Source organism: Danio rerio, chromosome 6 (assembly GCF_052040795.2).
Source record: "Danio rerio strain M-AB ecotype USA chromosome 6, GRCz13ab, whole genome shotgun sequence".
Taxonomy (NCBI): domain Eukaryota; kingdom Metazoa; phylum Chordata; class Actinopteri; order Cypriniformes; family Danionidae; genus Danio; species Danio rerio.
In genome coordinates, this window is record NC_141026.1 from 46,024,624 (window position 1) to 46,037,898 (window position 13,275).

The 13,275-nt window shown below is 35.9% G+C and overlaps 2 protein-coding genes across 3 annotated transcripts in view; both read right to left on the reverse strand.

Annotated features, from left to right (window-relative positions):
* Positions 1–1,736: 1,736 nt before the first annotated feature.
* Positions 1,737–8,441, reverse strand: prok2 (prokineticin 2). 2 transcript variants are annotated; one of them, XM_087254743.1, is made up of 4 exons: positions 8,345–8,441; positions 8,083–8,239; positions 4,591–4,716; positions 1,737–4,517 (listed from the first exon to the last, which is right to left on the reverse strand). In XM_087254743.1, exons 2-4 carry the CDS (start codon positions 8,152–8,154, stop codon positions 4,392–4,394), a joined length of 324 nt encoding a protein of 107 aa, XP_087110869.1. In that variant the 5' UTR covers positions 8,155–8,239; positions 8,345–8,441; the 3' UTR covers positions 1,737–4,391.
* LOC141386347 (uncharacterized) overlaps positions 8,332–13,275 on the reverse strand; it is an 80,183-nt gene continuing 75,239 nt past the window's right edge. The window contains exons 3-4 of the mRNA XM_087258002.1: positions 10,020–10,068; positions 8,332–8,441 (exon numbers count right to left, since the gene is read on the reverse strand). Of these exons, the coding sequence (XP_087114128.1) occupies positions 8,436–8,441; positions 10,020–10,068 (55 nt within the window). The 3' untranslated portion in view covers positions 8,332–8,435. The remainder of the gene's footprint in view (positions 8,442–10,019; positions 10,069–13,275) is intronic.

Genomic DNA, 13,275 nt, shown 5'->3' on the forward strand with positions numbered 1-13,275 from the left:
CTTTAGGTAAACAATAAATCTGTGCAAGTCCATTAACAGATTTATTTTTTGTTTTTGTTTTGGTAATCTTGTCAAAGTCAAAATCATTCTGTAAATTTCAGTGCATTTCACAGCAAATTAACAGTAAGAAGGGCGTGGCTAAGAATATAGTGATGGATGGGCAGAAGCCAGTGTTGCCAATTTAGCAATTTTGTTGCTAGATTTAGTTACTTTCCATACTACCCTAGCAATTTTTTTTTCTTTCAAAAAGCACCTAGCAACAACTTTAGCAATTTTTAACCTTCACTTGGCTACTTTTAGCAATTTTTAAGTGACCCAAAAGAGCAGTGGCTGCAGGCTTCACTCAGTAAATTGCTAGCTCAGATTGTTTTTCATAACTGTAAATTCACTGATACTTGTTAACATGTATAACTGTTGGTAATTTAGGTAGCAATAAATTCCAGTAGTGCTACAATTGTTGTCACTTTCACAAATGTGTTTATTTCACAAGACAAAAAGGGTAAATACAAAAGCTTTGATTGTTTAAAAGAAATTAACTGTTCATGACCAGTGTTATATTTAAAAAAAAATGCTTATCAAAAATAGTTTGTATTACTTTTGCAAATGGTCAACTATATTTTTTATGCAAATCTAAATGGACATATTTCAAATAATGTTTTTTTGCTGAGATGGCCAGTCAATTTGAGAAAACATTTTTATTTTATATACTAAATAAAGATGTAGTTTTGAGTTGCGATTACGCAATGATGTCATCACACAAAGTAATATGTAAATAAAAACCTATTTATTGTGCATCTGGATGTAATGTTTTAATATAATATAATACACGGCGCCTCAGATAGTAGAGACATGACAGGCTTACGCTTGTCAGATACTATGTGATGACGTCACTGGTGTGCAAATTAGTGCGTGACGTCATCTGGCAACATTTAGCTACTTTGAGCAGGCCTTAGCTCCTTTCCATGGAAATAGTTGGCAACACTGGCAGAAGCAATGGGTAGAAGCCATCAAACTGATGTTCACAGATAAGAACCGCAACTCCAAACGTGAAAGCATATGCTCAGACTTTTTATTTAAAGATTACAAAAACATTTTTTTCAGTGGATTAACTTGCACAGATTAATATTGTTCACATAAAAATATCAATGTCTGCTAACAAAAGAACCTTTGTAAATAGTAATTCCTCGCAGATTTTAAAAATGATAATCACATGCTTGCAGAAACAGGTTTACCAAAAAAAGTTACTCGTTTGTCCTTTATCAATTTACTGATTGGTAGACACACTTGGAACTCAATTACAACCCCAAATTTCCAGATTTTCATAATATTTTAAACTGTATTTAAGTGTGTATGTTAGTTAATAAAGACACACAGAAGCTGTACTTAGTGTTCCAACTATCTGTGTTCTTCAGTGCTGTGAAGATGAGCAAATAAAGTGATGGTGACCCTTTTCCCAGGACAGTTTCTTCACGCTGAAGTGAGAAAGGAATACTAGAGTAAGCATTTTAAGAATAGTTCTGTCAGAATAATTCGACATCCACTACAGGCCCACACAGTCATACACAGAGATATGACAGACACTGTTTTGATATTGGAGCAGTGGAAGAAACTGTACAGTATATTTTAGATGTTGATATTCATGGTAGCGGATGTTCCATCATTTAGAAGACCTTATTCCATTTATCAATGTTTAATGGGTTTTTTAGTTGGGCCATTACAAAACAAACATGAGACGATTTTTATAAGTACTCTTATTTTTATTTTGGTCACATTCAGACATTTTGACAATCAATACTGTCTGCATTTTATGATTTTTATCCTTTATGATTTATTTTTTTAATCATTTACTTTCTACTAAACTTCAGGGAAGATTAAAGAGGCCATATGGTGCGGAGTGTGTAATGTATCAGTTTGTTTATGTTTACGATGCACAGTTGATAGTCTCCCACAAAAGGATTTATTCTGCCTCTTACTAAAATGAGCTTAAATGAAAATGATTGATAATTTCAATCATAATCAATAAAAGCAAAATAAATATTATTTGTTTTAGTGCTTTTTCTCTAACAAGCTAATCACTAATGTTTCACAAACAGCTGCAGATGCGATGTTCATCTACATTGGCTAGACATGTTGTTAGTGATGTCCCCTTGGTGGGGGTTGAAATCAAAATAAGAGATTATTCCTTTAAATAACGTACATGGCATCTAAAGACTGCATCACTGTTTTGATCTTGGTTATTTTGTTTTATTATGCAGATTTCTTTATGTCGCTTCAGGGTTTCACTGTGGAACTCACATGCACACTTTTCAAAATTCCTAAGAAACTAAAAGATGCAGAATGGATGTGTGTGAAATGAATGAAATGAAGAATATATATTGCGCTTCATGCTAGCTAACATATTTGGTCATGTTTATGATCTACTTAAGTGTGCATGTAGGAAACCAAGTTTGTAACTAGAGGTCGAGACATGGGAGCTATAATTCAAATAACCCATATTTGTGATGTTTGTAAATGTCAGAATGATGGATTCAGAAAACAATGAATCTCTGAATGTCATCCATATGATGTGAAAATCAATTACAGTGAAATTTACTTTATTTTAAAAAAGTGAGTAAACCCAGTGTCTTAAAAGTGGCAAGCTGACTTTACATAAAAGTAAGCAAACCCATTGTAACTTAGAACTGTTAAGTTGACTTAACATTTTAAATGTTTATTAAATTATAAACATAGTTCATTTAATCCCTTTTGATAAAAGTAAAATCGTCTGATCACTTTTTACAGTGTATATGGCTAACGGTGCTATTAGCAGTGCTTGGTTTGAAACTTGAAATGGTAAGGTAAGATAAAAAGTTGGAATTGGAAATGGAATTTGGTTGAAATTTCAAAAATGCTGTCCAAATTCTGAAAAAAATGTAGACAAAGTCTTGATTCCTGCTCAAAATAATAAAACAGCAGCTATAAAGAAAGGCACAACAGTCCCGCAGAGCTGTAGTGTATCTGACATTCTAACAGATATGAGGAGAAGTATAAACCAAAGTATACCAAAATATAAACGTTCTGACCATAGACTTTTACTAGACTAGAGTTCACTTGCATGTGACACATTTTGGTCTCTTTAGAAGTATCACCTTATAAAAAGGCAACGAAACGGAGGAGAAATTCCAACACCTTAACAGTTTTAAAGGGATAGTTCACACAAAACTGATCATTCTTTCATCATTTACTCCCCCTTCGCTTGTCACAAACCTGTTTCCGTTTCTTCTGACAAAAGAAGATATACTGAATGAGAATGTTGGAAATAAAGCAGCTATTGTATCCATTGCATCTTTACTGTCAATGGCTGTTTGCTCCCTAATATTTTTCAGAATATGTCAACACTGGCTCATTCTGAAAACATACCGCTTTATACATTTCTGGAGCGCACCAAATACATCCCAGGAGGTGCATTTTTTTACTGTTTTTGTTTGCGAATCCACCAGAAGCCACTGTGTACGGTTTTTGAGATCTCAAATTTCTTTTTAGAGTGCCATTTACTCCTACTGTTCCAGTGTAAATCCACCAGAGGCCGCTGTGGACTGACTAATCAACTGACCCAACCCTCCTCCTTTCCTAAACTCAACCAATAGTGTTTTCAAAAGCACAGATTGACCCGCCTACTCACTTCCCTAAACCCAATTGACAGTTTTAAAAAGAAATCTAGAAAAAGAAAAGCCCCCCTGATTTTTACCATGTTTTCAGATTTTCCCACATTCTCACCCTGTTGTTTACTTGTTTTTTTGTTTTTCAGCTTCTGTTTTTGTCGTACCTGCTTTCTGTAACCGTTTTTCGCCAGACTCTAACTCGGTCATCATGGTCACCTCCTCTCTATGTCTCAAGTCCACCGACGTACATGGCAAGCCACTGGACAAACTGGTAACAGCGGGAAAGCCGTCCATATGGAGGTAATCAGTCAGCTAATGAGCGCAAAAAGGAATGGCATCATACTGCTCCGTAGAGTTCGTTTTAAAGATGAAATGAAGCCATACGTTTCTCTGGTTACAAAATTCACAATATCCATAAATGCATATAGGGATACGTTTTCAGAATGAGCCTACTGTATGTTGGAATATTTTGTTTTAGTGTTCAACAGGAGAATGAAATTTTGAGGGAATTTACATTTTTGGGTGAACTATCCTTTAAACCCCTGTTTCAGAGCAAAGCAATGATCTACAGGCACAGAAATGCCATTTAAAATGACATAATACACCTTATAATCTAAATAATAACCATAAATTAGCATCATATGACCTCTTTAAATAAATTCAATAAATTACTCTAAACTCCCTTTTACAGCTATACAAACACTTTATACAAACATTAGGATGCTACATAGCCGTACACACACATCTTCATCAGAGGTATTGATCCTGGAATGGAAATGGTGGGAGGCATTTGGACTTGCCATCAGCTGTAGTGATGCATGCCAAGTTGGGTAAGCAGGGGCATGTGTGATGGAGTCTCTTTCCAAAGAAGGGTACCTAAATATGAATGACCGATTAAAAACAAGTAGATCATAACGAACCAAATCAAAGATAGGAGAGAAAAGAAAACCTTGTGGCTCATTGGATGACAGTCTTCTCCCTCCTGACCCATTGGGATGCACATTCGGAGACTGCGGATCCACAGACTGACTGCACAACACATGCCACCTCCGCACTGGGAGTCCTTCTCACATGCCTGCAAACACACACGCACTCATTATAAACACATCAACATGTCCACTTTTTGACTCTAGTGAGGAAACAGCAGGGATGGAGTGTTCGGTGTGTCCACTTGATGCAGTAAAACAGCATTATAAAGTTATGTATAGTGGGTAGGAGCCCAAAGGTGGCATTGAATTTTCTCTGGTGGATCCAGGGTACTGATTTGCCCTGACAGAGCGTGTAGGATGATGGTCTCAGTGTGTTGGAAAATGCCATGCCTCCGTCTCCATTAGGCCTGGGGTGTTCTGACAGCACTCGCGCATATTTTGGGAGTGCTGTAGGCTTTACTGTCCTGACAGGTGTGGAGGAAATGCATCTGAGCATCCCAACACATTCATGTCAAACAGCACTGCAATTTCTGCTGACCCTAGAAACGCTCTGTAAGTTTTCAGCTTTACTAAGGAATTATTTTATGCATGTACAATTCTGCGCATATGTGCACTGTTGTAACTAAATGTACTGTATTGTAGCAATGCACACATGCACAGATTAGTTCATGCATTAAATGCTATTTATGGCATGTTATTTAGTTGTGTATGAGCTAATATTACTCAGAGTAAAACTAAATATTGTCATATTTCAACTTTAGAGTGTTAAACAATATGCACTAACCGGCCGCTTTATTAGGTACACCTGTCCAACTGCTCGTTAACACAAATTTCTAATCAGCCAATCACATGGCAGCAACTCAATGCATTTAGGCAGGCAGACATGGTCAAGACGATCTGCTGCAGTTCAAACCGAGCATCAAAATGTGGAAGAAAGGTGATAGAAAGAAGATTTAAGTGACTTTGAACATGACATGGTTGTTGGTGCCAGACTGGCTGGTCTGAGTATTTCAGAAACTGCTGATCTACTGGGACTTTCATGCACCTCCATCTCTAATGAATGGTCAGAAAGAGATAATATCCAGTGAGCGGCAGTTCTGTGGGCGCAAATGCCTTGTTAATGCTAGAGGTCAGAGCAGAACGGCCAGACTGGTTCGAGCTGATAGAAAGGCAACTGTAATTCAAATAATCACTCGTTACAACTGAGGTATGCAGAAGAGCATCTCTGAATGCACAAGTCCAACCTTAAGGCGGATGGGCTGCAGCAGCAGAAAACCGCACCGGGTGCCACTGCTGTCAGCTAAGAACAGAAAACTGAGACTATAATTCACACAGGCTCACCAAAATTGGACAATAGAAGATTGGAAAAACGTTGCCTGGTTTAATGAGTCTCTATTTCTACTGCAACATTTGGACGATAGGATCAGAGTTACCATTAGTAATTAGTACCAATTGAGCATTGTGTCAACGCCATAGCCCACCTGAGCATTGTTGTTGACCATCTTCTGATGGCTACCTCTAGCAGGATAACACATATCATAAAGCGCAAATCATCTCAGACTGGTTTCTTGAACATGACAATGAGTTCACTGTACTCAAATGGACTCCACAGTAACCAGATCTCAATAAAATAGAGCACATTTGGGATAAGGTGGAATGATAGATTAGCATCATAAATTTGCAGCTGGCAAATCTGCAGATGTTATCATCTCAATATGGACCAAAATCTTTGAGGAATATTTCCAGTACCTTGGTGAATCTATGCCACAAAGGATTAAGGCAGTTCTGAAGGCAAAAGGGGGTCCAACCCGGTACTAGTAAGATGTACCTATAAAGTGGCTGGTGAGAGTATGTGTGTTATATGTAACAGTGTACATAAAATGCACAGATTAGTTTATGCAAATAATCAAGGTTTGTTCTTTGATTGTGTATTAGCTAATGTTACCTTCCAAAACCACAAAAAAAAAAAATGTATTACACACACGACACCTTTTGAACATTACATTGTTAAAGAGAAAATTGTATACATGTATAAAACCCAAATTTTATCCATGCATAAATGTAATATAGCAATATAGCAAAAAAGTAATATAGTTATGTCACTTTTTAAATTATATGCATTTGATAACGTGGAAAATATTTTGTGATTTACCTGTAAGGGTAAAATTAAATGCAGTGGTGAGATTCCCTGAGCTGAATACATCTCAGTGATATGTGCTTGATATATCATCTACACATAATGGCAGGCTACACATGTGTATATGTGTGTATGTGTGTGTATATGTGTGTGTATATGAGTGTGTGTGTATGTGTGTGTGTGTGTGTGTGTGTGTGTGTGTGTGTGTGTGTGTATGTGTGTGTAAAATAAGTAAATATAAAATAAGAATCTGTTTTCATTCAACTGCCTGCCTTTCCTTTAATGCATTATGAGCAATTCTTTACATGGAAAAACCTAGAATTTAGATAGTAAATGACTTAAGGTAAAATATAAGAAAAAAATATTGTATTTCAGTGTTTTTTTTCTGCAACAAAAATATTTGGTCAAAACAGCAATACATTAATATCAGAAAGCATGCAATCTTTTTCACCCAATGTTATTACTAAATACATACATACATACATACATACATACATACATACATATATATATATATATATATATATATATATATATATATATATATATATATATATATATATATATATATATATATATATTTTTTTTTTTTTTTTTTTTTTTATAATGGATAGAGATATAAATTTACGGTATATTGCTTTGTATTGGCAGTTCATTCTGCTGTGGCGACCCTTGATTAATAAAGGGATTAAGATGAAAAGAAAATGAATGAATTACTGAATACTTATTATTACTTTTATTATTATTATTATATATTACTTATTATTATTATTATTTACTGTATATTTTATTAATTTGATGATTTTAATATATTACATATCTTATACATATATAAAATGCTTTGGCAATACTGTACCAAATATAATGCCAAAAAAAGAAACTTGAACTATAAATAGAATAGTATAACTAGAATAAACTTCTCATATCTTTACATATCACAGAATGTGGGAATATTTAAATATGCTAACATACACACACAAGCACATGCACACACACAACAAAAAATCTTTTTAGCATATACCATATTCTGCATTTGAGAGGAACCGCATATATTATACACATTTAATAAAAATAAATGACCTTTCCTCAGTTTCACTCAACACTGTAGATATTAATTACACTGTAATACCAAATGGGTTAAATGTACAGTAATTTGTTCAGCATTATGCTGCAGTGGAAAACATTACTACTTAATAAACACTATTTCAGATGCAGAATATAATTGCAATTCAATGAAGAAAATACCATTCTATCAAAAGCGAACCTCACACTGACTTCCAAATAACATTACGATTAGTACTGAATTCAAGCAATAATTCTATTGCATTGAATCCACTTGAGCAGACTTGACTCTGCAATAATAAGGGTCACTTACCCCGGTGATGACTGCAGTCCAACCACGCGACACAAGCAGCAGGCAGAGAAAGAAAGAAATGTTGGATGTCATGGTCTTCAATGGCTGGTGTCACAGGTCTCTCTCCCCTGAGGAGGGGAATCCAAGAACTACAAGCTGACTGTCTTTTGCTCAAACACTCCAAAAAACACAAAAAAGCCTTCAAAGTTAAGTTTTTCTTTGGGTGTCCCTCAAGCACAAAGGGTTGTCATCTACTAAGTATGAGCATACAATTGAAATATACTTCAAAGCGTGAAGAGAAGCAGCTACTCAGTTGTTGTGATGAGGGACGGATGGTTTATAAGCGATGTCCTTCATTCAGAGTTATCAGTGAGTCATGTCTTCGTACGCGAACCAGATCGAATACGAAAGAGAGGAACAAAGAAAAACCAAGGTAAAGCAATTGAACCCCTACCACCCACCAGACTGACACACAGCGCACCCATGAATATTTTTCCACTGTCCCACGTTGATATTTTGCCATTTGTATATGCTGTAAAACAATTAAGACATTCAAGAGAGTTCAAATCCTGAATTAGAAAGTCAAGAGTCCTTGCGCACATGACTTCAGTGCATTTCACATTATTGTTCTTTTAGATATAAACATTAAGATCCTACAATATGTTCCAAGGCTACAAACCTGTGTAAAATCAAATTTCAGCCCACGACTCTCACAAAAAGGATGTGCGCCACACAAAAGGTGTTTTCACCCCCCTCCCCCCACCATCACCACCACCCAAACCTGGGCTTTTTTCAGTTATTTTCATTTAATATTTGCTTAAATGAATGGCTGAGATGGCAATGGAAATAGCGAGGGGAGAAAAAGATAGCGTGAAGCTGAATGGTGATGGTTCACCAGGCCAGGGATGGCAACGTCAGCTGCAAACATCCTTGAGCATTAAGAACGGAGGTTCAAGGTGGAGAATATGCTGAAAAATATCCTTTACGCACTACGAGGAATGTGAAAGAACTGCCAATCAAAAATGGGATCACTGGAATTTAGAAAAAATAAACAAAACAATAGCATGCTATTTGCAGAATTTCAGCGTGATGCTGTGTGGCAGCTGCTACTGATGGATAAAAATCACAATACAAAATTCCTTCACTTTATCTTCTGCCTTGTTTTGTTTTTAGGCATTTGAACACTTTTTCAGCCACGCTTGAAAACAACTCAATGACATTGGTTTAGAAAACAAACCATGTAGCACTGTTGCTAAAAAACAAAACACAAAATTTGGGTCAAATTTGGGCCCATACTAATGCAGTGGAGAGGGGGCGTGTAATTCCTAAAATACTGTAGGCTCATTCTGAAAATGTACCTCTATACAGTTGAAGTCAGAATTATTAGACCCCCTTTGAATTTTTTTTTCCAGAGAAAATTTTTACAGTGTCTCTGATAATTTTTTTCTTCTGAAGAAAGTCTTATTTGTTTTATTTTAGCTAGAAGGAAAGCAACTTTTAATTTTTTAAAAGTCATTTTAAGGTCAACATTATTAGCCCTTTTAAGCTTTTTTTTTTAGAACCATTGCTTTACAATAACTTGCCTAATTACCCTAACCTGCCTAGTTAACCTAATTAACCTAGTTAAGCCTTTAAATGTCACTTTAAGCTGTATAGAAGGGTCTTGAAAAATATCTAGTCAAATATTATTTACTGTCATCATGACAAAGATTAAATAAATCAGTTATTAGAAATGACTTAAAACTATTATGTTTAGAAATGTGTTTAAAAAATCTCTCAGTTAAACAGAAGTTGGGGGAAAATAAACAGGGGGGCTAATAATTCAAGGGGCTAATAATTCTGACTTCAACTGTACATTTTTTAGAGATCTCAAATTATGTGGCTACATTTTATCTTTAAAATGAACGCTATTGGTTGGGTTGATGCTGTTCCTTTTCTGTTACCAGCTGACAGCTTACCTCCATATGAATGGCTTTTAGACGGCTACCAGTTTGTCCAGTTAGCTTGCTGAGTACGTTGGAGGATTTGAGACACAGAGTGATGTTGACCACGATGAAAAGGTATGAGTCCGGTGAAGAATGATTCCAGAAAGCAGGTAAGGCAAAAACAGAAGACAAAAAAAAATAATAAACAAGTAAATAACAGCGTGAGAATGTGGTAAAATCAGAAAATGTGGTAAATATCAGGCCACCGCAAGGGCTTTTCTTTTTCTGGATTGTTTTTGTAAACACTGTCGGTTGGGTTTAGGGAGGTGGGTGGTCGCTGGTCAATTATTGATCGGTCAGTCAGTCAGTCAGTCGACAGCGGCCTCTGATGAATTTATGTGAGATGATCAGGCACGAATGGCACTTACGAAGTTTGACATCTGGAAAAGCATACACAGCAGCTTCTGACGAATATGTGAAAACAAAAAATGCAAAAAAAACGTAGCTCCTGGGATGTATTTGGCACTCTCCAGAAATGTATATAGGGGTACATGATGAGAATAAGCCTGGGTTGGTAATTCCCGCCAACGCAGAGAACAAACTTTAAAGCTTTTTAGTGATATGGTGACTTTATTGCAGTTATTACAAGTTTAAAAAGAAAATCCTGAAGCATACGTACTATGGTTCCTTTATGACTACTTTTAAACAAATTTTTGTTGGATAAACCCTAATTTTCATATATGAACAGTAATAATACATAAAATTGTTACATTGCTACTTTAAAATGATTTGTTTGAGATTATGTGATATTATTTGATATTATAAAAACTCTCTTAAAACACATTTGTTTACATTTCATGAACTTTCCTCTCACACTTCACATTAGGCTGTGAATATTTAATGGATTTATTATAATATGGTTTAGTCAATTTTTTTTAAATGTAAATACACAAAATTAATATTTGTCTTTTTATTTTGTGCATAAAAGTACAGCTTTGTTGAAAATTATGCATTATAAAAATTGCTTACAGTATTTTTTTTACCTTGATTTTCCAAATTTGTTTCCACATCACATTGCTTTTCAAAATATTTTGTTTTAAGCTTTTCACTGACAATTTTTCATTTCAGTCATTGCATAGATTTTCAACATTTTTATAATAATAACTTATATGATTATGGCGGTATTTTATATTTAAAGCTCGGATCTAATATAATGATAAAACAATATGCTGAAAGCCGGATAAATTCTTTGATTATACCTTTATATAACCAAAAAGAATGAAATCTGTTTTTAATAATAATCAACTCCTGGATAATAAGATTCTAAAGATGAAGCGGCACCTGCATATCTGAGGACTAGGACCTTTTCATTTCATTATAGAGCTTTGCCAAATATCTGTCTATGTGTTTATCTGTGCATAAATCTGGATGTAGAATAAAACAGAAAACATCAGCTCTACAACTGACTTGCCAAGAATCACTGAGCTATTACATTTAACCTGACAGGTTACGACAACAGCAATTTCTTCGTTCTAAACAACCGAATTGCAACAGCATAATGGAGATTAATAACCGTTTAAGCACATTTTTTATAAACATTCACAAACAAAAGTCAATCTACACCCTCCACATTTCAAGCACTGCACTTCTTTCGTAATAATAGCCATTCCTGCCAACACAGTAATGGAGTTTGGGCCTCATAAAGAACTTATTAATATCCCATTAGTGCCTCTTCCTGTTTTTCTCTGTGCGCCAGGTGTTGGCCTTCTTCCCCAGGACTGTTTCTCCCCTGCTTCATCTCGAAGTTATTAGTGCAGACATTTTCAGACCAACAGCTTTGTAAATGGTTAAAGAGACCCATATGAGCAGAGATCCAGCAGAAAAGTGATGTTGTATCATACAAATTCAGCAGCGTATGTTTATCTAAGCTTTCTCTGCATATCATGGTTTGTTAACAAGACCCCTATAATCCAGTGCCATAATCCTTTATTATGCTTGAGTAAACCCAGCAGATGGTTTAGAGACGGGATTTAAGCAAACCGCAGTAGAGACGATTACATTGCAGCTCTTTTGTAGCCTGTGAAGGACTTACAAAATAAAATTAGGGGAGGGGGGTATGAATAAATGTTTAATGCTAAACAGAAATCTAATGTAAAACAGATTAGCTTAAATCCCAAATTAAAAAAAGAGGATGTGTGTATTTGACTCAAACACTCTATGAAAGATGTATTTGATGAGTAACTTTAGATCCATCTAGGTTTGGATTCATTGATAATGCCTTCATTCATTCGTCAGTGTAATAATCATGTAGTCAAGCACTTTACCAAAAGCTACTGACAATCTAGACCACATTGAAATGTATCAAAGACAACATTCTACCTCATACGATACATTGTTCAAGCCAATTGTCAAATTTCCATGTGTTGGTGGGTTGGTTGGTTCTACAGTCAAATAAATGCAAGGATGCATATATTAATAGGCCAATGGATGGACGGAAAAATACATATTCTACATTAACACTCACCGGCCACTTTATTAGGTATACCTGTCCGACAGCTCGTTAACGCAAATTACATTTAGTCATGTAGACATGGTGAAGACGATCAGCTGCAGTTCAAACCGAGCATCGGAATGGAAAAGAAAGGTGATTTAAGTGACTTTGAAAGTGACATGGTTGTTGGTGCCAGACGGGCTGATCTGAGCATTTCAGAAACTGCTGATCTGCTGGGATTTTCACGCCCAACCATCCCTAGGGTTTACAGAGAATGGTCCAAATAAGAGAAAATATGTCTGATAAGTGTCGATTTCTGCTGCAACATTCGGATGGTAGGGTCAGAATTTGGCGTCAACAATATGAAAGCATGGATCCATCCTGCCTTGTATTAACAATTCAGGCTTGTGGTGGTGGTGTAATGTGTGTTGGGGATATATTCTTGGCACACTTTGGGCCCATTAGTACCCATTGAGCTTCATGTCAACGCCACAGCCTACTTACGTTTCTGTTCTCAGCTAACCAGCACCCGGTCTGGTCTTCTTAAGGTTGGAAGTGTTGTGCATTCAGAGATGTTCTTCTGCATACCTCAGCTGTATCGAGTGGTTAATTGAGTTACTGTTGCCTTTCTATCAGCTTGAACCAGTCTGGCCATTCTCTTCTGATCTCTGGCATCAACAAGGCATTTGCACCCACAGAACTGCCCACAAAACTTCTTTTTCTCTTTTTCTCTGTAAACCCTAGAGATGGTTGCACGTGAAAATCCCAGTATATTGGCAGTTTCTGAAATACCAGTGG

What these genes read in the sequence shown, in the direction of transcription:
- prok2 (XM_087254743.1), bottom strand. Translation starts at nt 8,154, where the DNA reads ATGACATCCAACATTTCTTTCTTTCTCTGCCTGCTGCTTGTGTCGCGT. An exon ending in GGACTGCAGTCATCACCGGG is followed by an intron (nt 4,717 to 8,082) that starts GTAAGTGACCCT and finishes GTGTGTTTGCAG; the next exon opens with GCATGTGAGAAGGACTCCCA. An exon ending in GTCATCCAATGAGCCACAAG is followed by an intron (nt 4,518 to 4,590) that starts GTTTTCTTTTCT and finishes ATTCATATTTAG; the next exon opens with GTACCCTTCTTTGGAAAGAG.